At 44.9% G+C, this 21,488-nt stretch overlaps 1 protein-coding gene across 4 annotated transcripts in view; it reads right to left on the bottom strand.

Moving 5' to 3' along the window:
* Positions 1-328: 328 nt before the first annotated feature.
* Positions 329-21,488, bottom strand: part of SIDT1 (SID1 transmembrane family member 1) — a gene marked incomplete at its 5' end in the record, with an annotated part of 91,228 nt that continues 70,068 nt past the window's right edge. For 3 of the 4 annotated variants that reach the window (XM_080918846.1, XM_080918847.1, XM_080918848.1), the window contains 12 exons: positions 329-465; positions 2,199-2,312; positions 3,957-4,067; positions 4,153-4,258; positions 7,647-7,693; positions 11,428-11,504; positions 12,489-12,503; positions 15,321-15,429; positions 16,763-16,899; positions 18,999-19,116; positions 19,322-19,445; positions 20,350-20,423. In XM_080918846.1, coding sequence (XP_080774972.1) covers positions 403-465; positions 2,199-2,312; positions 3,957-4,067; positions 4,153-4,258; positions 7,647-7,693; positions 11,428-11,504; positions 12,489-12,503; positions 15,321-15,429; positions 16,763-16,899; positions 18,999-19,116; positions 19,322-19,445; positions 20,350-20,423 — 1,095 coding nt within the window. In that variant the 3' untranslated portion in view covers positions 329-402. The remainder of the gene's footprint in view (positions 466-2,198; positions 2,313-3,956; positions 4,068-4,152; positions 4,259-7,646; positions 7,694-11,427; positions 11,505-12,488; positions 12,504-15,320; positions 15,430-16,762; positions 16,900-18,998; positions 19,117-19,321; positions 19,446-20,349; positions 20,424-21,488) is intronic. The other variant, XM_080918845.1, reaches the window with a different exon arrangement.

Genomic DNA, 21,488 nt, shown 5'->3' with positions numbered 1-21,488 from the left:
CTGATATAGCAGCAGGTGTCTCAGAGGTGTGGACCTGGGCCACACTGAAGGTTCTAGGTGGGAGGTCTGAGTAGCTGGTTTCTCTGGCCAGTCTCAGTGAGGGTTGGAGGGGCCAGGTGGGTAAGCTGGCCTGTTGCACCTTGGGTCTAGAATGAACTCTAACTTGCAAACAGAGGTTCTTGAGCCACCCGGCTCTGTCTCTGTGCACCACAGGCCTTCCCTTCATCCATTCCTCTGGAGAGTTAGCTCAGCCCCAGGCTCTTCCTGTGCGATTGTAGACACCGTGCACTCTCTCGAGGCAAGCGGAGTGTACGGCAGTGGGTTCGCTGCTGAACTCACCGTATTTTCTACAAAACAGCACCAAGGTGGGTTGCCCCGTCTTCCCCCTGTGATTCTAGGGGCTCAGAAGACAGGGATCTGGTCTCTGCGGACCACGTCCAGGTCATCATCCAGAGTCAACAAAACCTGAAGTGAGAGGGTTGGAGATGGGAAGGAAACATAAGTCCTGGCCACACAGAGTCCCTGCTTTCCCTTCATGACGCCCACAGACTGAAAACGACATATCTCCTCAGCCGGTTTCATATATTTGGCAGTGATCTGCAATGCCTTGCTTTTATCTGGGGTTGTTGTTACTAAATTATAGCTCATTTACCAAGTTGCTTAAATATTCATGAAGAGGGTTCTCGTGTGCTATTCTAGATGCTAGAGACATGGCTGGGGGTGACATCGGCACCTACCCTCTGTCCTGGGGTTCCCATACATGAAAGGATTTTAAACAAGACACATAAGGTAGAACACAGTATAGTTCACAGTCATATGTGTGAGGGTTAAAATCAACTAGGGAGTTGGTGTTGGGAGCTTGGAACAGAAGATGGTAAAATACTTGGGCAAGCTGGCCATTGCTTAGATGGTAATGAATGGAAATCAAGTATAGCAATCATTGTACAAGAAGAAGGGGAGAGAGGATTTTAGGAGCCAGAGGGGTTGAGGACACCAAAGAACATGACCCCCAGAATCAACTAAGCAGGGTTCACAGGGGCTCACAGTAATCACAGACTGACACTGTATGAATCTGAGCTAGCTCCTGGGCATATACATTATGGTTCTTATAGGGCCACTAACAAGGGAGTGGGTATCTCTGACTCTTGTGAGCTTGGGACCCTTTTCCTCATACTGTGTCACATAATCTAGCCTTGATATGAAGGTTTGTCCCTAGACTTATATAATTTATTATTCCTGGGAGTCAAGCTCTTTCGGGGGGCGGGTAGAGATAGAGAAGGGGTAGATATAGGGGAGAGGAAGAGTGGATGGATTGGGAGGAGTGGGGGAAACTGCTGTTGGTGTATAATTTATGTAAAGAATAAACATTAAAATAAAAAAAGGAAAGAAGGAAGGAAGGAAAAGGGGAGGAGGAGGAACAGGGGGAGAAAGAAGGGAGGACAATTTCTGTTCTGATTCCATTTCCCCCCATACAGAACCACTAGCTCCATTTTGTTATCTTTTGTCCCCCCCATCAGAAAAGTCCCAGGGTCGGAGATTGACTGAACTTTTCACATTGGCCACTAGAGGGAAGCCCTACTCTACAATTGTGGTTCATGTCTGTCCTCGGAGGGCTTGAAGCCAGTTATCACCCCAGCCTGTGTTCAGTTAGGGGGAGGGGGAGGGCTAATGCTGAGGGTGGTTATCCAGTGTAAGGATATCTACTCATGGATTCTGTAAAGGGACAAAAGCAAACCACAGGAACCCTAGACTTAGAATGTGCTCATTAGGGGGCTTCTTTGAGCTTCTCTAGGAACTTTATCTTCACAAAATACACAATGAGACTGGAGATAGAGAAGACAGAGAGTCTATCACGAAAAGGAGGAAGTTCACGGATGAGAATTAGTGAATTAGCCCTAAGTGGTTCCTGGGGGGATTCTGAACATTTGAGTCTGATAACCAGTTCCACCCAAGGGCACTGTGCAACTTAAGGAAAATAGTTTTGTCACCATGTGCACAAACATTGAAAAGTAAAGGAAAATGAAAGTTACGATAGCACACACCAGTCAACCGAATGGACAAACCACGAGGAGTTGGTCAGCACACTAAATTACAACTGCAGAGGGTAACCAGAGGGAATAGGGGTGTGTGAGAAGGAGTATAGAACATCTGTGAGACCTCAGCCCCAGGAAGGCAGCAGGAAGACACAGCGGACTCACCAGGAAGGAGAAAAACAGGGCGGTAGCAGAGAGAAAGTGCCAGACGTCATGGTCATCAAAGAAGCCCAGCAGGACACACTCTTGGTTCTTCTCCCGGGATTCTGCTGGGGTTCCCTGTGGGGGGTGGGGGAGAGGAGGTCAAGGCAAGAGTTCTATCGTTCAACTATTTCAGAGTTTGGTTCTGAGGAAGCTATAAAAATCCTACTAAGTGTTTAGAAAGTCAGCTTTCAAGGGTTGTGTATTCAGTAGCTCACAGCATTTATAATAGCTCCAGAAGGGAGGCAGCCCAAATGTCCGTCAAGAGATGGACTGGGTACACGTGCTGTGCCCCACAGTGGAAGACTTTTCAGTAACTGGAAGATGGCTGATGCAGGGCCACACCATGAACGACCTAGTCATTATTATACTGGACACTGCATGGGTAAAGCCAGACTCAGAGAGCTCCTGGTACGTGAATTTACCTCTAGGATAGCCGTTCTCAAACTGTTAGTTGAGACTCCTTTGGAGATGTGGGGGTCACATATCAGATATCTTTCATATCAGATATGTATATCACAATTCATAACTAGCAAAATCACAGTTACGATATAACAACAAGATAGTTTTATGGTTGGGGGTCACCACAATATGAGGGTCGCAGCATTCAGAAGCCTGAGAACCACTGTTCTAGGAAATGCCCAGAATGGTCACTCCATAGCCACAGAAGGTGGGCTAATGGCTGGCAAGTAGTGCTAGTTCAAGGAGAAACAAGATGGCTGCTCATGGGTTTTCTTTCTGGGGTCATACAAATGTTCTAAAATCAAATGTGCTGAGGCTGTGGTAGAGCTGAGACTTCATGAATGTGCTTCAGACCTCAGCTCTCCTGTCTACAAGATAGATATAGCACCCTGCCCTGCCTTACCCCGCCCCACCCCTGCATTTGAGGGGCTGTGTTGAGAAAGACTGCGACAATATGCTAATCAAGTGTTAATATCTTCTGCAAACATCCTTTAGAGAACAGGCAAGATCTTGTTTGCAGGGCTTTCAAGTTCATGTCCTGTTACCTTGGTGATGTCACTTGCCTGCTATTTAAGTGTGCCCATTAAGCCTTCTCTCTTCTGGAGAACTGTGGATTTAGATAATGGGGAAAACATAAGAAGCAAAAAGCAAGGAAGGTCCAAAAGGCATGATGTACGATGAAGAGAGAGAGAGAGAGAGAGAGAGAGAGGGAGAGAGAGAGAGGGAGGGAGGGAGGGAGGGAGGGAGGGAGGGAGGGAGAGAGAGAGAAGGAGGGAAGGAGGGAAGAGGGAAGGAGGGAAGGAGGGGGGAGGGAGGGAGGGAAGAGGGAAGGAGGGAAGGAGGGGGGAGGGAGGGAGGGAAGGGGGAGGGAGGGAGGGAGGGTGAGAGGGAGGGAGGGAGGGAGGGAGGGAGGGAGAGAGAGGGAAGGAAGGAAGGAGGGGGGAGGGAGGGAGGGAAGGGGGAGGGAGGGAGGGAGGGTGAGAGGGAGGGAGGGAGGGAGGGTGAGAGGGAGGGAGGGAAGGAGGGAGAGAGAGGGAAGGAGGGAGGGAGGGAGAGAGAGGGAAGGAGGGAGGGAGGGAGGGAGGGAGGGAGAGAGAGGGAGGGGGGAGGGAGGGAGGGAGGGAAGGGGGAGGGAGGAAGGGAGGGTGAGAGGGAGGGAGGGAAAAAGAGGGAGAAGAGGAAGAAGAGGAGGAAGGAGGATGAGGAGGAGGAGGAGGAGGAGGAGGAGGAGAAGGAGGAGGAGGAGAACAGGTCTCTTACCTCCCAGCTGCTGAGGTTCTGGAAGAAAAAGTACAGGGCCGCAGCCCACACTACAGCAGTGGCCACAATGCAGAAGATTGGTAGGGGGAGGACCTTCTCAGAGCTTCGAAGCTGTGGAGAGATGCAAAGCCCCTGAGGCTGGAGCCTCATCTTTGGGCAGGCCCCCTGGCTCTGCGAGCTCCTCCTTTGTGCTCACCTTCATGATGATGTAGAAAGCCAAGTAGAGCAGCAGGTTGCAGATGAAGATGCCCAGCATGTAGGAGGCAAAGTCCCTGGGCCAGTAGATCAATCCAAAGAAGGCACTGTGGATGCAGGACAGGGTGTTGGCAGCAGGGAAGAGGGAATACAAAGAATTCACAAAGCAATAACACAAAATCCAAGTAATACAACTTGAAAATGAGCAGACGAGGTCTGGCTCTGAGGGTAAAGTGCTGGCTGTACAAGCATGAGGACCCGAGTTTTGATCCCCAGACATGGCAGAGCACACCATTAACACCAGAACAGAGAAGGCAGACCCTGGCACCTCAGTGTGAGACCTTTTTCTGAAAACTAAGTGGTGAGCGATAGAGAAAGACCCCCAGATCTCTAGAAGGAGCTCTCTGGTGTATGAACCTGTATACACACACACACACTTGCACATGCACGGCTGATAATCTGAGTACGTTCTTTACAAAAGACTATATACACGTGGATATATGAGTCATCGAGAACATTAGCTACCAGGGAAGCAAACATCAGACCTGAATGAAATACAGTAATGAGTAGACCATTGGAAGTGGAGGGGTGGATGAAAGGAAGGCGAGGTTGATTGCGTATGCTGTCTGCATGACTTGAGATACCACACTAAACTACACACACACACACACACACACACACACACACACATGCACATATAAAACCATCACTTGTTAATAAAATTGAAATGTAATGAATCTGAACTGACATACTGTGTTGTCAGGAGTTTTGATGCCTTTATTCTGTCTCCTTTGACATTGCCAAGGATTGAGCCATTTATTTTTTATTCAGAGAAAGGATCTTTGTTAGATGTCCAGGCTGGTCTTGAACTTGGGATCCTCCTGCCTTAGAATCCCAAGTATTTGGGTTATAATGCATACCAATATATCTACTTCCAGCCTTTTCACTCTGACAAGCTGGTTTATATTTTTAATTTCGTATCGGTGAGTGCCTCTCTCTGTTTAATTATTTTTTTAAGAAACTATATTAGATTGCTTTTAGCCCATGCCAACCCATGTGGCAACGCGTATGGCGACCTAAATTTAAATTAATTAAAACTAAATAAAAATGGAAAAGCCAGTTCTTCAGACACACTGGCTGAATTTCAACTCCACAATGTCCACATGTTAAGAATTTCTATTAGGGCTGTGCAGTACTGAGCATTTATATAATTCCAGAAAGTTCTATTAGATAATGTTGGAATAGTTACATTCTTGACCCTTCCTTTCTTTCTTCTGTTAACCTTGCTTTTCAGAGAGCATGGAAACCCTGGCCTAAGCACATATACTTTGTAATAAAGGGCTGTCATCTCAATTCTAGCTTTAAATTCATCCTTTAACTGGAGAACAGTTATTTATCTTCCAGCCCTGACCCTTGCATCTCTCTCCACTTAGATACATTTTCTTTTATGTGTCCTAATAAGACAATTAAATATTCAGAAGAAAGACACCTCATGTCTCTCAAAACTTATTCCTAAGAATTTCAAGTGCAAAGCTGTCATTAATGGCCTTGAATTTTATAATCCAACTGACTGTTCTAGATTATGTATGAAATGCTATCCTTCCGGATGTTGAATCCTCAGCTCTCTAAAACTCTTGGATGGGCTTTTCTCAGATTCATCATATGGAAATTTGACACATATACTGCTTTGCTCTTGCTCTGGCTGGTCTTCTCCACCCCCACAGGTTTTCTTCATGGCCATATGGGAATGATTCTTCCGGGGGAAGACACAACTAAATAATGCCTAGCAAGTGGATGCTGACATTTACAAACATGGGATCTGTAAATACTGAAAACTGGCCGTAGACTGCTGCCCCTGTAAACACACGTTTGCATGCATGTTCTGAGTAAGGGAATTAAGGTTTGAATGGTAGATAAGAATGGACTCGGGCTAGTGTGCCGCTCAGTGGGAGAGATCTTGCTTAGCAAGCTGGAGGCCCTGGGTTTCATCCACAGCACCAAAGAAAGCAAAGAACGGGGGTGAGCAAGATGCAGTTGGGCACATCTACAACTTCAGCAGTCAGGAGGGGCAAAGGCTGTCTACAGGATGCCCCGTCCCTGTTCAGTCACTGTACACTTATATGGAAAAAAAAAAAAAAAACTGAGAGAGGGGGAGGAAAGGGACAGAAAGAGGGAGAGGGGAGAGGGAGAGACCCTCTGTTAGGAAAATACAACTTCACATCTCCTTATTGGACCTGACATCCTACAGAGCCGTGTCAGAAAAGAGAGGTCTTTCACCTTGTGTTGTGGGTCTACCCTTATGCGTATAAGGTTCAGGGAGTTTTCTTTTTCTTTTTCTTTTTTTAATCAAATGCCACAGAGCTGGAGAAGCATATTAGCTGACAGCCATAAGTGGAAGTAGCTAAGTCACTTGTTTTTGAGGTACCAAGGAAGCACGTCATGTGTTGGTTGGAAGTGCGAAGGGGTTGCATAAGATCATTTCAACTAGCAGAGAGGATGCATCTGCTGTGCCTCTGGTTCATGCTCACCCTGGGAAGGAAGGACAGCAGGGTAGAAAAGGACAAACTTCGGGAGAACTATAAGGCTGGGACAGAAAGAAAGTGAGAGAGAAATAGCAAGTCTCTCTCTCTCTCTCACACACACACACACACACACACACACACACACAGAGAGAGAGAGAGAGACTCACACACACACACACACACACACACACACACACACACACACAAAGAAAGGAAAAAGTATTTTATAAATACTAATGTCTACTCAATGGTCATTATGTAAAGTTCTACAAGATAATTTAAAATTATGTTGCAGTTTTACTTTCATGGGTACAATTCTTTCCTTCCCTTATTTTCTTCCTTCCTTCCTTCCTTCCTTCCTTCCTTCCTTCCTTCCTTCCTTCCTTTCTTTCTCTTCATTCATCCATCCATCCATGCATCCATCTACCTATCCTTCCTTCCATTCATCCATTCAATTTGTCCACATAGATATTTTTCTTGCTGAGCAAATTCTATCAAAAATTATCAATGCATCAACTATCCACAAAGTGTTCTCAGCAAAGCAGGGGGTTTTAGAGGAAGCCCCGCTAGTATACGAGAGCTCCCTAGTGCTGCTATTTAATTAAAATATTTTAGTTAGCTATTTATTTGTTTATATGAACATATCACGGTGTGCGTGTGTATGTGTAGCTCAGAGGACAGCTAGTGGAGTTGGTTCTTGTCTTCCACCATGTAGGTTCTGGAGATAGAACTCAAGTTGTCAGGTTTTATATCATGAGCCTTTATCAACTGAGCCATCTCTCCAGCCTCCTAGTGTTTATTACTGGTTTTCTGTTTGTTTGTTTGTTTGTGGAAGGATTCCTTCTTATTAAGTCTCTGGGACAAGCTGTCTCCTTAATTTCAGATTACCTTGGAAAATGACAGAAAAAAATGTTAAACTTCACATTACAGACATCAATAATGATAAAAACATATTTTCCATAATTCCACTTACAAGGACCAGTTAACCAGATTTCCCACGATGAGCAATACCATCCTGTCCTGGAAAAGGGAAAGCAGAGTGTTAGAGAGAGGCTGCTTTGCTAGCAACTCCCTGGAAGAAATCATCACCTGTGGGAAAACAAGGGCCTTGTTGAAAGACTGGGGTTTGCTTTAATCCTCAGCCAGGCTGAACAGCAAGACCTGGCTACAAACAGATGTAACACACTGTAAGAAAGTGTGCTCAGCAAAGCAGGGTGTGGCTGTCCCCACAGGGGTTAGTGGAGCTGAGCAGCTGAGGGACCCACCTTTCTGCAGGAGGCTAGTGACAGGTACTCAGCACCCTACAGTTAGTATTGTACTGTTGTGCTCCCCAAGGCCCGACTGCAGAGTCAGGAGTTTCCTCTGAAGCTCAAGAATTGGGTCTGGGAGATGCAGAGGCGCGTCCACACAGTCAAGGTTAATCTGAGCAAATCTATATTCTCCACCTGTTCTTGCCCCTTTGCTGCTAGTTAAAACTTCTATTTAATTATGTTTCATGTGCATGGCCACTTACCTCCTATCTGACCAGCTTTCTGCTTTTCTAAGTGATCCATCCAATTAAAATAAACGTCTTTTAAAAAAACTCTTTAATCATAGCACTTGCAAGGCAAGTGGATTTCTGAGTTTGAGGCCAACTTTGTCTACATAGCAAGTACTAGGTCAGCTAGGACTACACAGGGAGACCCTGTCTGAAAACAATGGAAAGCTTATTCACTTACTGGACTAGTGAACAGCTAAAACACTGTTGCCAGATGCTGGTGAGGATACGGAGCTGCCAGAACAAGTTGCTTATCACAAAGAGTGTGTATAGGAGTATGAATGGGCTCTGTCACTTTGAGGGACAATTTGGTGTTTTATTTTGTTTCTAACAAAAAAAACTACCTTCTTACCATGTGATGGAGCAATGTGCTTCTATGATGTGCTTCCAAATTGGTTAAAATTGTAGGTCCTCCACCCCCCAAAAACCTTCCCGTAATTACTATATTAGCTTTATTTGTAATTATCCAAACCTAAAGGCAACAAGCATCCTTCTGTAGGTTCAGACAAACAAATGGTAGTACTATTCAAAAAAGAAATGAGCTGCCATGTCATGGAAACAACATGGAGGACATGTTACTAAGTGAAAGAGATGGGTCTGAGAAAGTGTTATGTGACTCGAGTCCAGTCACATGACACACCGAGAAAAGCAAACCAAGATGGCCACCTTGTAGAGGCAGATCAGACATCAGCAGTGACCAAAGAAAGGAGAGGTGAACAGGCAGGACACAAAGGGGTGTTAGGCTAACCAGATGTTCTGTGTGATGTTAGGTAGGCTTTGAAACCTGTCATTAAATGTTTGTCAAAACCCAAACAGGGGTCAGTTCTGTGTGACCCACAGGCTGATGGTAGGTTCTGATATTGCTTCATGCAGCAGCTTGAGACAGCCATGACATATAGGAGCCCTGAGCATGTGAAGAATCCTGTACCTTTTGCTCAGTTTTGCTTTGAAACTAAAACTTATTCTACCCTTTATACATTGATTGCCTCACCTTGCTTATGGCCCAGGCACACACAACTCCCAACATACTCATAGTCCTGATGAACTTTATAGTTCTCACCGAAAGAAAGCCCTTGCTTCAAGGCTCTCCATTTTTCCTGCCCAAGCTTGTGAGGCTGAGATCTACATATTTCTTGATGTGGAAATCCTTCTGATTCCATGATTGCTAATTGGGCTCTTACTCAATCCCTGTGTGCTAGGGCAGAATACAGCATCATATCTGAGCACAGAACCATACAAAAACCAAGGCTGAGGGTAGAGATGATGCAAGTGGTCTTTCAATTGGTTACTTTCCAAGCTCAATGGCCAGGAGACCAAGGCAGGGCTGGGACTCCAGTCTCTAATGCTTAGTTTAGAAATGGATAGTATTAGCACTACAGGGGGAGGATGTTAAAGAAACATTCCAATCATCAAACAATGACTACAGTTTAATAATGTTTCTGCTACAAAAATGCACAGAGGTGATGATGCCGAAAGTGATAGTTCCCAGTTGTACTGGGGAGCTTTTTTTTTTTTTTAATCAACTTGACACATATGTGGGTCATCCAGGAAGAGGGAATGTCACCCAAAAAAATGAATCCATAATTACAACTCTGTGGGGACATTTTTCTTGATTATTGATAGATGTGGAGGGACCCAGCACACTGTGGGTGGTGCCACCCATGGGCAGGTGGTCTTGGGTTGTATAAGAAATCAGACTGAACAAGCCAAGGGGAGCAAGCCAATGAGCAGCACTCCTCCATAGTCTCTGCTTCAGTTCCTGCCTTGAGGTCCTGCTTCATTCAGTGACTGAGTGTGATTGGGAGTGTGAGGCAAATTACTCTTTCCTACACAAGTGAATTTTGGTCTAAGTGTCCTGTCACAGCAACAATAAACAAACTAATACAACAATGAAAGCGATCAGTATAGATTGATGTCTATATGCAGGTGAGGGCAGGCACAAGATAAGGCAAGGCCTGTGATTGGACAGTGAAAAAGAAAGGTAGGCTGAGAATTTTAGAGACGGGGAGAGAAGACAGAGAAGGGAAGAGAGGAAGATGGATGAAGTGAAAGATGACCCAGATTTGTGGCTTTAAGTAGCCACATGTAGCTATGAATATCTTATAAGAGAGGAATTATTATAGGACAATGTTTTATCTAGGTGGGCAGTTTATATCAATTGGCTCTGAGTTTTTTTGTGTGGACATTTTGTGGGATAAGAATTTACTGATATAAATCTGATTGGTAAATTACAAGCCTCTAGAGTTTTGATTTTACCAGGTTACAGGGGTTTGTGAAAGTTAAATGTGAAATGCATGGTTGATGCATGGGGCTAGTCATGACAGCAAGATTGCTGCTGGGGACAGAGAGTAGCTGTGGCTTGGTGCCTAATCACATTTATTTAGCATTTACTGCTACCGATCAGAAGGAACAATCTGTTCAGAACCATGAACATTCACACCTGGTATCTTGGTGAAACTATTAATAGTGTGAAATTTCATTTTTATGACAGCATCTGTTTGGGTTATCTATAAAGGCATTCTGCCTTGATTTTTCTCACAGTAATCATCACTATTTAAAAGTTTAGTGTATTCCAGGTGACATTTGTCATGGATAAGGTAAATTCCATGTGGTCTCACCCTTAGATGAAGAGCTACAGGTGGTCAGTGACTACTTAGAGAAGAAGTATCAATCTCCTCCAGGGAGGGGCTCCCATGTAGGTTTTCCAATCCCATGTGATCAGTCCTGGACACAGGTACATATGGGCAACACTAAATTGACTTGGTAGGTTGCATATACATGTGTATGTATGTATATAGCTGTACATATATATGTTAACAATAATAATTGACATGGTCATGAATCTGGGAAGGAAGAGGAAGAGCCAGGTATAATGTGGTCATCGGCAAAATTCTCAAAAAAAAAAAAAAAAAAAATAAGACTAAAACTTGTATGCAATGTAAAAAGTTTAGTGTGTGTGTTTGTATTTATATATATTTCCTTTATCTTCTTAACATACTATCAAGTATTTAATTTATAAAAATAGGACCACTTTTAAAAAAATCTTCCCTTTTAAAAAGAGTAAGCAATATGATTCCCCACTGACTGGAAGGCAGCCACCCTAGGCCATCTGGTCCTTTGGATTTCTGGAGGTTTGAGTCACTGCCCCAAGCCTGGCCTTCCCACTGTTCCTCCATCTTCTGGGAGATGGCCAAGGAACACAGGAACATGCACGTACCATATACAGAGGTCTGCTGCACTGCTGGATACAGTCCGTGTAGAACACCATAGCAGCTCGCCGGAAGATTCCCAGATCTGTGTTGACACAATCACACAGTGAGGACACATAGAGAAAATACATACACTGGGAAATGACCTGAGATTGGGAGGCAGGCGAATGTCATTTGTACTCTACTAAAAGCCATTAGAATGCTTTGCACCTAATAGGTGACCCATCAAGCATATGATCTCTCTCTCTTCCTCCCTTTCTCTCCTCTCTCTCCATATGTATATGGTATAGGTATATGATGTAGAAAATGATGTTGTTTTGGAGAATGTACCATGTGCATGCATTTTATGGCAGAAAGGCCGCCAAGGGACATGAATGGCAAGCAGCCGCCACCCTCCTGCTTCCTTCAGCTAAGCCGATGTTTACAGGTCACTCTGGCGGGGTTTCCAAGCAGCAGAGATGAAATGGGACCCTCAGATTTCCCTAAAACAGTTGCTCTCCATGCTGGGAATGGGGCTCTTGTCTTGTAAAGGTTCCGATCTACACTTCTCAGTGCAGACAGGAGTTACTGGGTCCTACATCAAGCGACGCTGGGCTGAACTAAGAACGTTTAGAAAGAGCAGCAGTATGGGAGCAACACTCAGAATTACTAAGGAATGGAAGTTAAGACAGGGTGAGAAAGCCAGGAAAGGGATTTTAAAACATGGTTCCGCATAAATCCACGTTTGGAATGAAAAGCATTCCATGTGAGAGTTCTGGCTGCTCCCGTCAGAGTCAAGGTCAAAGCTATTCATGTCCCGACTTCAAAAGTCAGATAGAGTGTTCCCGAGCCAGCACCGCTGATAGTGGACCACAGGCTAGCCTGGGGCTGAACGGAACAAAGAGCAAGGAAGCCTGGCTATGCGAGAGCTCAGGAGTGATGCTCCTTAGCATCCCAGCATGCCTTTCTCCAGATCGTCCTCCCAAGCCTGCCTGACCTAGATGGGGAAGCAGGAGGCAGAGCTTGCTGGCGGACAGCCAGACCGGTCTAGGAACGGTTTAGCCCCCTACAAAAGGTGGCAGAACATTACCTGTGTCAGACACATCTGAATCAGTGGGAAGCAGGGAAGAAATAAGAGAGAGAAATGATCTGTAAGAAGGAAGCCAAACAGATAAGCCGCCACTCGCTTCGTTTTTCTTAAAATGATGGCTTTACTTTGTATTTGTAAAGGTGACATTTGTTCCCCACTCCCACCCCCCCATGGAGGACAAGGACTCTGCCTGTCTCAGACACTCAGAAAGCTCCTCCTTAAGGAATAAGCCGAGGGCCCTTTCTTTTCTATCCAGTGTTTACCTAACCCTTGAACAATCCACAAGGTCTCCCTTGTAGGACCTGAGACAAGGGACAAGGGACACAGTAGTAACCTGGACAAGTGGCTCTGTGGTTTTATGGCTCTGCATTGCCACCTCTGCCTTTCCTACTTATGTGCTTTCCAGAGGACTGCAGAGAAATGAGCATGTAGTAAGAAAGCAATGGTGCTGGGGAACTGGGTGGAGAGATTGGGGGTAGCCGAACCACTGTGCTAATGCGACATCTGGCCTGTGGACCAACTTTAAACACAATCAGTCACTGGCAAATGAAACAGTTGTTATGTCACAGATCCTGTTGTCCTGCCCACATCTCCGCCACCCCCACCCCCAGCCAGGGCACATGTCACCTTCCCCTAGATCCTGTCAGGACAGCACATAAGCAGGCCTGCTGTTGTAGCCTTGCAATCTCCATCCACCTTGCAGCTGCAAGCCCAGCCTCAAGCATGACACCAGGTCCAGCTTAGAACTTTGTTTTTATTTAGTGCCTTCCTGGCTTATAACTCCTGACACATAGTCTAGACGCCATGTTGTGATTTCCCATCCCTTCTCTGCAAAACCTGTAAGAACAAGAAGCCCCCTTTGCTCTCTGGAGCTGAAAGTCATCACCCCTCAGGACTCGGTCTTGCCCCTCAGTGAGGACTCTCTGCTGTGTAGCTCTCGGGAACTAAAGGATCTGTCTCTCCTTTAAGGGTCCCGTCATGCTGCCTGTGGCCGTGATGCTGAAACTATCCTGCTAAAGCTTGTAGAATGGCAATCCCTCTTAGCTACCTTTCAACAGGCCTGCCATCTTTGAGTTTGCTAAATCTGTGACCACATGGGGACAATTCCTTGGGGACAAAACTTAAAACTGAACTCTATCTTGCAGGCGCCTTCTCACTTGAAAGAAACCTCCAACCCTGCATCATTTACAGGAGACCTGTGAGCTTGCATCAGACTGAACTTTGATGACCGCTTCATCCCTGCCTTTCTAGAATTAAAGACAGTGAGGGCTTCACCGCAGTTACTTCCAGGTTGCCTGGAGACCCCTTCATCACCTCATTACCCTTTTAGTGAGCAACTACATGGGACTTCCACTGCTAGATTACATTATGCATTATTGGACCTCAAAATTCCATCCCCAAATATTCCTGAACCTGCACTCAGAGCTTTGTAGAGCCTCCTCCCCATTTACCTTCCTGAGGTCAGAGTTACATTAGTGCAAACTTCCAGGGACAAAGAATGGCCAAGCTGTTACGACTTCTGTGGCATGTGAGTGGACATTGGGTGTTCTTAAGACTCTCTGAGATCTCTTGAGACATAGCACAGTACCAGAGGTAGGAAGAACAGATATGCTCTATACTGTTCTTCTGAGGGAGCAAGAATTCTAAATTTTAACCTGACCCTTGTAGGCTATAATGAAAGCCTCTTCTTCTTTTCTTTAACTCTCTTTTCTTTTCTCCTTTCCTTTCCTTTCATTTTCTTTTCTTTCCTTCTTCCTTCTCTTCCCTCCTCCTTCCTTCCTTCCTTCCTTCCTTCCTTCCTTCCTTCCTTCCTTTCTTTGCCAGTGATCACTTTACTGCTGAATTCTACTCCTAGCTCACTGGTTTCTTTCTCCAGTCATTCTTTTCTCTAACCTTCCACCCATCCCTCTTTTCTTTGCTCTTTTACTTTTAGCATCCTTTAGTGTCTGCTTTATAACTTGAAAATGCTCCCATATTTTGTTGGTGATTTTTATTTGCATTCTTTCCCTGAGCTCTGCCAATATTAGGAGCAGGTCTATGATTTATCTTGAAATATACAAATGAGTTTTTAAAGTAGGCCTCTCAATATGCTAAAGCCACTTTAAAAATACCCCAGAACATCTTGAGCCTCCTCCAGAGCATGATGCCTGAATGATGAGCAATGACAAGCTAATTTCCACATAGCACCCATACACACACACACACACACACACACACACACACACACACACACACACAGACACACTCATACTGTATACTGTTGGAAGTATACAGTAAGGGAAGCTGGTCTTGAAAGTCTCTGTCCTTGTATCTAGAAATAGTGCATGACTCATTCCTGGCAACCATTTAACGTTAGAGAAATGCCCCTTTTTGGATGCTGCAGATGGAGAAAGGTTCCTCTATGTAGGGCTTGTGGTATACTGAACACACTGCTCTCCTTAGGACCCTTCCCTTTTCTTTTTAACACAGGGTGTCTCTTTGTGGTCCTGGCTGTCTTAGAACTTGCTGTGTAGACCAGACCATTCTCACAAAGCTCTGCCTGCCTCTGTCTGCTAAGTGCTAGTATCAAAGTCACATACCACTCTGCCTGACCTAATGCCCTTTGAACTTTTGGTGGTTTGAAGAGTGTTTGCAACCAGCAGGTGGAGGTGTGCCTCAGCTCTGAGGTTAGGGAAAATAAATCTCTCAGCTGAAAACAGAAGGAAGACAGTCTTAGAGACATGCAAAGATAGCAAGGAGTTCAGAGCCTATGTTCACGGTGACCACTTTCATTGAGGGTGAGTGACAGCCCTGGGCTCACTTCCCCAGGGAAGTCAATGTGTGCTGACTCACCTATCTTGAAACGGCCCATGTAGTAGATTTGGGTGCTGAGGGCTAGAGAAGCGAGAATGTGGATGGCAGAGAAGATGATCCAGAACCACACATCGTTTTTTCCAAACACCTAGGGATGAAGATGGGGTTTGTGTGATCTGGGGTTTCCCTCGAGAACTCTGTAGAATCATTGTCTTACCATAGAAAACAAAACAAAACAGAGCAAAACCCAAACTAGCCATTACTAAAGGACATGTTGTCAAGTCATCTCTTCTAGATATTTATATGTATACCCACAAATGAGTGCTGTTCTCGACCATGGCCAGAAACACTTGGGTGTGTTTTTGGTTTTCATTTGTTTTGGTTTTTGTTTTGTATCAGGCTGCAACAAATGAGGAGACTCACAACTGCTCTAACGTACCAAGGACTGTGAGGCTTCAGTCTAAATGGGTCATTATATCAACCACCCCTAAGGCTCACGGAACAAGATGGACAAAGAGGGTGGCAAAAAAAATAAGAGCTGGTTAATGGTGAGGCATGCTGGGAAGCCCTGTCTCTAGGATATAACATGGCAGCTGTACTCATGGATTCACTGACATGTCCAAGGTCAAGCCAGCCCTTCCAGTGAACATGGAAAGGGGCTCATGGGGTGTCACCCCTAGCTAAGGAGCTATTGGCACTTGATAGCTACTAGAGGAGGGAGAACCATTTATAGGGTGATGTGTGGCTATAATGGGTGGGTTGTTCATGCTCGGGTGTCAGGCCTTACACCCATTCTCGTGCATGCAGCACCAATTAGACTCAGTAGGTTATAAAAACAGGAAAAGAAAGAACATGTTGAGGTTTGGAGGGGGATATGTTGGGCATGAGGTTTGGGGGCGGTTTGAGAAGGTGGGAGGAGGAAGTTGGGGGTGGATGTGTTTGAGGTACATTATAAACAGGTAGGAAATTGTCAAAGAATAAGTAGAAATGTTTTTTGAAAAACCTGGCCCTGTATGCCTTTTATTTTCTTACCTCAAAATGCATGGGAATCTTTCTGTACAGTGGACAGAAAGATAATAATGGCTATCTAGCCAAATGGAAAGAGAGGGACCAGGAGCAGAAGAACAATGGAGGGGCAGTCAGTCCATAGCTGGGGAGAGAATGCTCTTTAAATGACTGCCCATGCAAATGTAGAAATGATTTCTCTTTGAGGTTGGTTTCTCTGAGCAGCTCAGATATATCTATCCCAGTTATGGCATGACTTGGCATCCATTTCAATATAAAAACCACCCTCACCTGGTCTTCTAGGTGATTATTACCTTCTTAGAAACCATCAACTAAGTAATCAAGACAGAAAACCTTGAACAGACCCAAACCACGCACCCAAGGTCTGACAAAAGGACACAAACAACAAAAGGCGCTCCCTCCTCCAAGGAGACACTTTTCAGGGCCGAACTGAAGGCAGATGGAGAGGGACCCACCACTCCGAGGACCGTGAGGGTGATGACCACAGCGAAGGAGGCATAGGCAGAGTAGGCGCTGGCATTGATGTCTGGGTGGCGGGTCTGATAGAGCTTCAGCATGCAGAGGCCAGCGATCATGTACATGAAGGAAGTGTCTGGGGACCAAAGTCAAGAAGCTCAGTGGGTACCAAGCAACAACACTCCAAGCTTTTCTTTAGCTTCCACCTACCCCGTGGCCTAGTGGAATATTTGCTAATGTGTAGAAGTCTCTAACACAGCAGGCCTACCTACTAGGAGCATCCTCTAGGACAGTGGTTCGAAGACTATGAGTCAGACCCTCAGAAAACACAGGTGTCTACATTACAATTCATAACAGCAGCAGAATTACTGCTCTGAAGTAGCAACAGGAATATTTTTTCTGGTTCGGGGTCACCATGCTATGAGGAACTGTATTAAAGGGTGATAGCATTAAGATGCTCCAGAACCATTGCTCTAGGAAGACCCTGTACCCTCTATTTCTCACCCATCCCCATCTACCAATGTATCTTGCTTCACAGTAGGAAAACATCAGATGGGGTAAATAAATAGCTACCTCACTTGCAAGGGTATGTGCATCCTAAACTTTATATTGGACAATGGGGACAAAAACAAAAACAAAGCCTTTAATGGTGACGGTTCAGGCAGAGAGACAATAAGATGTCAGGTGGAAGCTGTTCTCAGCAATCTGAGATGCAGCCATGTTGGCTGCTGTGTCTCTATGCAGGGCATAATAGCCAACTAATGGCAAGCAGCTCCCATGAAATGCAATCCAGCTGTTCTAAAGTTCCGGAGACAGGAAGCAAAACAACATTGTGATGCTCACAGGTCTCAAAACGGCAGCCAGACATTTAAATACCTGCCAGGAGCAAATGCTAAAACGCAGGAGATAAAGGCTCCCACACCCAGCCCAGGTGGGAACACTCTGGGGAGAAACTTGTTAAAACAGAAAACAGAAGGTGCACAAGCGAGGGAGTTAAGTCTGACGCATTGTGGTGTGTGATGATGGTGCATACTTTTCATCCCAGCACTTGGGAGGCAGAGGCCAGCAAATCTCTGTGAGTTCAAGGCCACCCTGGTCTAGAGAGTGAGTTCTAGGACAGCTAGAGCTATACAGTGAGACCTTGCCTTGAAAAAAACCAAAGCAAACCAACCAAAAGAAATCATTGTCTTTGAATGTGGGTGGCAGTGTACAGCTTATTTTCAATTTATCTTACTATTGTTGTGTCTCTCTGATGGGTTTCAGTATATGTAGTCTAGACAGGGATCCTCTTGGCCCAGCTTACCAGGAGTGGTGTCTACAGGGAGAGCCTACCATTCTTGTTCTTCCTTCTGATGCTACACTCTAATGCTTAATTGGTATCTACCATCTTTTCAGTTCATAACAACACATCCCTCCAGCCTCTTGGCTTCAGGGAAGCTAACCCTGTTCTTGGAAAGGATAGGTCTGATTGGTCCAAAGTTAATTCATTTTTCCTTGCTGATAGATCTGAGCTAACCAGCACCTAGGGGATGGTTCAGGAATGTACTTATTACTGTTTGAGCTACTGAGGTATGAGGCAACATTATCCTGAGGCTCCTTCTGAAGATGTTTCTTTGCTGTAAGTTCCTTCAGGCCATCTGAAACCTGCTCTGAACCTGGAGGAGGAGGAGACCTAAGACCTAAGGAGAAGCTAAGATCTATTATGGATACATTTTTTTTTTCAGCATGAGAGAAATTACCATTGGGAGAAAACCAACCCAGAGGCTAGGGGCATGCAAAAGATCACCCTGAGGTGTAGAGTCAGAGTCATTCATCAGGTAAGCCAGCTGCAAAGGCATCCCTGCCTTCCAGACAGTGAGCTGTGACACAGTATGATGGTCTTATCTTAAGTTCACTCTTAATTGAGTTTCGCATCTCTTTCACTCCAGAGCCGGCTAACTTAAGTAGATAAATTACATGGTGGGAAGCCTGAAAGTTAGTTCTACTTAGCTTGGCCCCTAACACTGTGTCTCGCTGTGACATCAGCATGCAGTGCAGAGTGTTTTCCAGACTGAATGTTGGTCAACGAGAACACATATAAAACATGCAGAAACCTTGCTCAGTGACAGGGTACACTTGGGTCATTTCAGCTCATCCCAACTGCCTTTTAAGTTCTTGCAAGTATGAATCTGATGTTTTTGATGGGTCCCAGGATCAGACACCTGTAACTCAAATCCATTTCACCAATATAGTTACCGAACTGGAAGTTGGAGTAATTAGGGCAGACATGGTAGCAAGCACTGAGCACGCCTTCCATCATCAGTGCAATCCCCATAGCGTAGAAGAGACCAAAGTGTTTGGGAATACCATACTCCTGAAAAAGGATAGAAAGACCGTTAACAGAAAGATATTAGTCAGGGACACATGCAGAGCTGGGAAGCCTAAATGGTGGCCTCAAGAGGCTCTACACACAGTTCACCATCACACCATCAAGCCAGACATCCTTCGTCTTTGCAGGTCTACATGGAAGCACAGTTATTCCCAGCTCATGCCTTTGACCTGTCTCACTGTCTCCTCACCATAGCAAAGATGTCTTTAGCTTCCAGGGCTCTTCGGTGCAGAAGGTCCCGGCGCAGCACTATTAGCAGGAAGAGGAAGCCCAGAAGTACATGGCCCAGGTTACTGAGAATATTATTGAAGGCACTATAGGGACAAGCAGGAAACTAATGTGAAAGCCATCATGGGGACTCAGAATAAATGCAAGTAGGCAGGTAAACACCTTTCTATACTAACTTTGTTAGGGCTTCAGCATTAGACAGACACAGGAAATCCTCTTTGATCTAACCCCTTGGTATGAAGATGCTAACTTGGTTTATTGTAGCATCTGTCTTCTCTGGAATTTCTGCTTAGCATCCCTAATACCTGCCTGATCATCCCTTGTCTTCATGGCCCTGGCAACGAACCCGGAAAGAGCTGGTCCCGAGACAAATGAGCATTTAGGCTCTACCTGTGACTCTCACAGACAGACCCACAGTGTGCCAATATTCAGCTCTCTAATTATGGATTTCAGTCTATAAGCACACATATATCACAGACGATGGCTTCATTTTCAGGAAATCAAGTTGGTTCTGCTCTGTAGAGAGAAGATATGTTCTTCTCTCCGGAAGATACTTTCTTTCACCAAGTTCTTTAGAACAGTCAGATTTGCAGATAAATTCTGACATCATTAAGAACTAAGGGATGAGAATTTAGCAAATCTTTACCTGTCTAAGCCTTAGCACCTTTATCTAAAAGTTGTGGTATTAGTAATACCTACCTTGTGAGGTCATTTAACAAACTAAATGAGAGCTGACCACCAATTCATGTTCATGGGCATGTGACACCTATAGCCAGTGATCTGGCTTTTAAAAACCTCACTGCCCAATTCTCAACAGGTCTTTCTTAGAAATATTGCCCAGGAGGGGAACAAATCCTTTCTCAACATCTGGCTTCAATTCCTCTTTGCCCTGACCAGGGTAGTTTTCCACAGTTGTTGTGTTCAAACTTAAATCAAAATAGACAGAGAGATTCTATAATGTTCAATGAGGAGCCAGAGGACTGAGTTTACCTCAGGACGCCCAAGGGATGAGCACAGAGGAAGTTGTAGTAACAGATATCCTGGTTGCCAGTAACATTGACCACCTATAAAAAGTCAAGTGAAAGAAGAAGAAAAGTGACTTCTCTTTATCCTATGAGTCTGCCCAAAGTCACAAAGAGCAGGAAGGGCTCACAGGGATGTCCTGCCAGTGGCAAAAGTGTAACCTACCTCCTCAGAAGGTGGGGCACCACCTGCCCCTGTTACAGAGCAAACACACGGGTCCTATTTGGATGCCATCTGTGCTTTAGATAAAAGTACCCTGTCTGTCGGGTAGTCTCAAGATGGAATTCAACAACGTATGGGGCTTTTGTTATTTTGATAAAAGAGCTATGAAAGAATGCTAACATTGTGACTTGCCTTTGGCGGTCTGTGTCTTGCTATAGGTCTGTCTTGCTATATCCTGTTCCCTCTGTTACCACTGGGGGGAAATGGAGATGCCCCATTCTCTGAGTACCCACCAAGCAGTCATCGAAGAAGTATCTAGTTTTCCTTATCTATCTCCTTCCCCTTCAAGACCTGCCTAAATCATAGCAAGCTGCAGTTTCTGACAGGGTCCCCATGTATGTAAAAAATGTTTAGGTTAGAAACAGTGGGCTTCAAAGATGTTCCAACATACAATAAGGACACATGCTCCACCATATTCATAGCAGCCTTATTTATAATAGCCAAACCTGGAAAGAACCCAGATGCTCTTCAGAAGACGAATGGATACAAAAATTGTGGTATTTACACAATGGATTACTACTCAGTTATTAGAAACAATGACTTTATGAAATTCCTAGGAAAATGGATGTATCTGGAGAATATCATCCTGAGTGAGGTAACCCAGTCACAAAAGAACAGACATAATATGCAGTCACTGATAATTGGATACTAACCCCAGAAAGCTCTGAATACTCAAAAAACAAACCACAGATCACATGAAGCTCAAAAAGAGAAAGGCCAAAAAGTGGAAGCCTCAGTTTATAGGAAAAACAAAACAAAACAAAACAAAAAAACAACAACAACAAGTGTATAGCACCCTCTCAGAGTGGGGTACACCTAGACCTTAAATCATTAATAACTCAAGAACTAAGAAGATAGCCTTGGAGCAATTTTTGGTATTTAAA

Source organism: Micromys minutus (assembly GCF_963924665.1).
Source record: "Micromys minutus genome assembly, chromosome: 7".
Lineage (NCBI taxonomy): Eukaryota > Metazoa > Chordata > Mammalia > Rodentia > Muridae > Micromys > Micromys minutus.
This window is presented reverse-complemented; position numbering and strand designations above follow the sequence as displayed.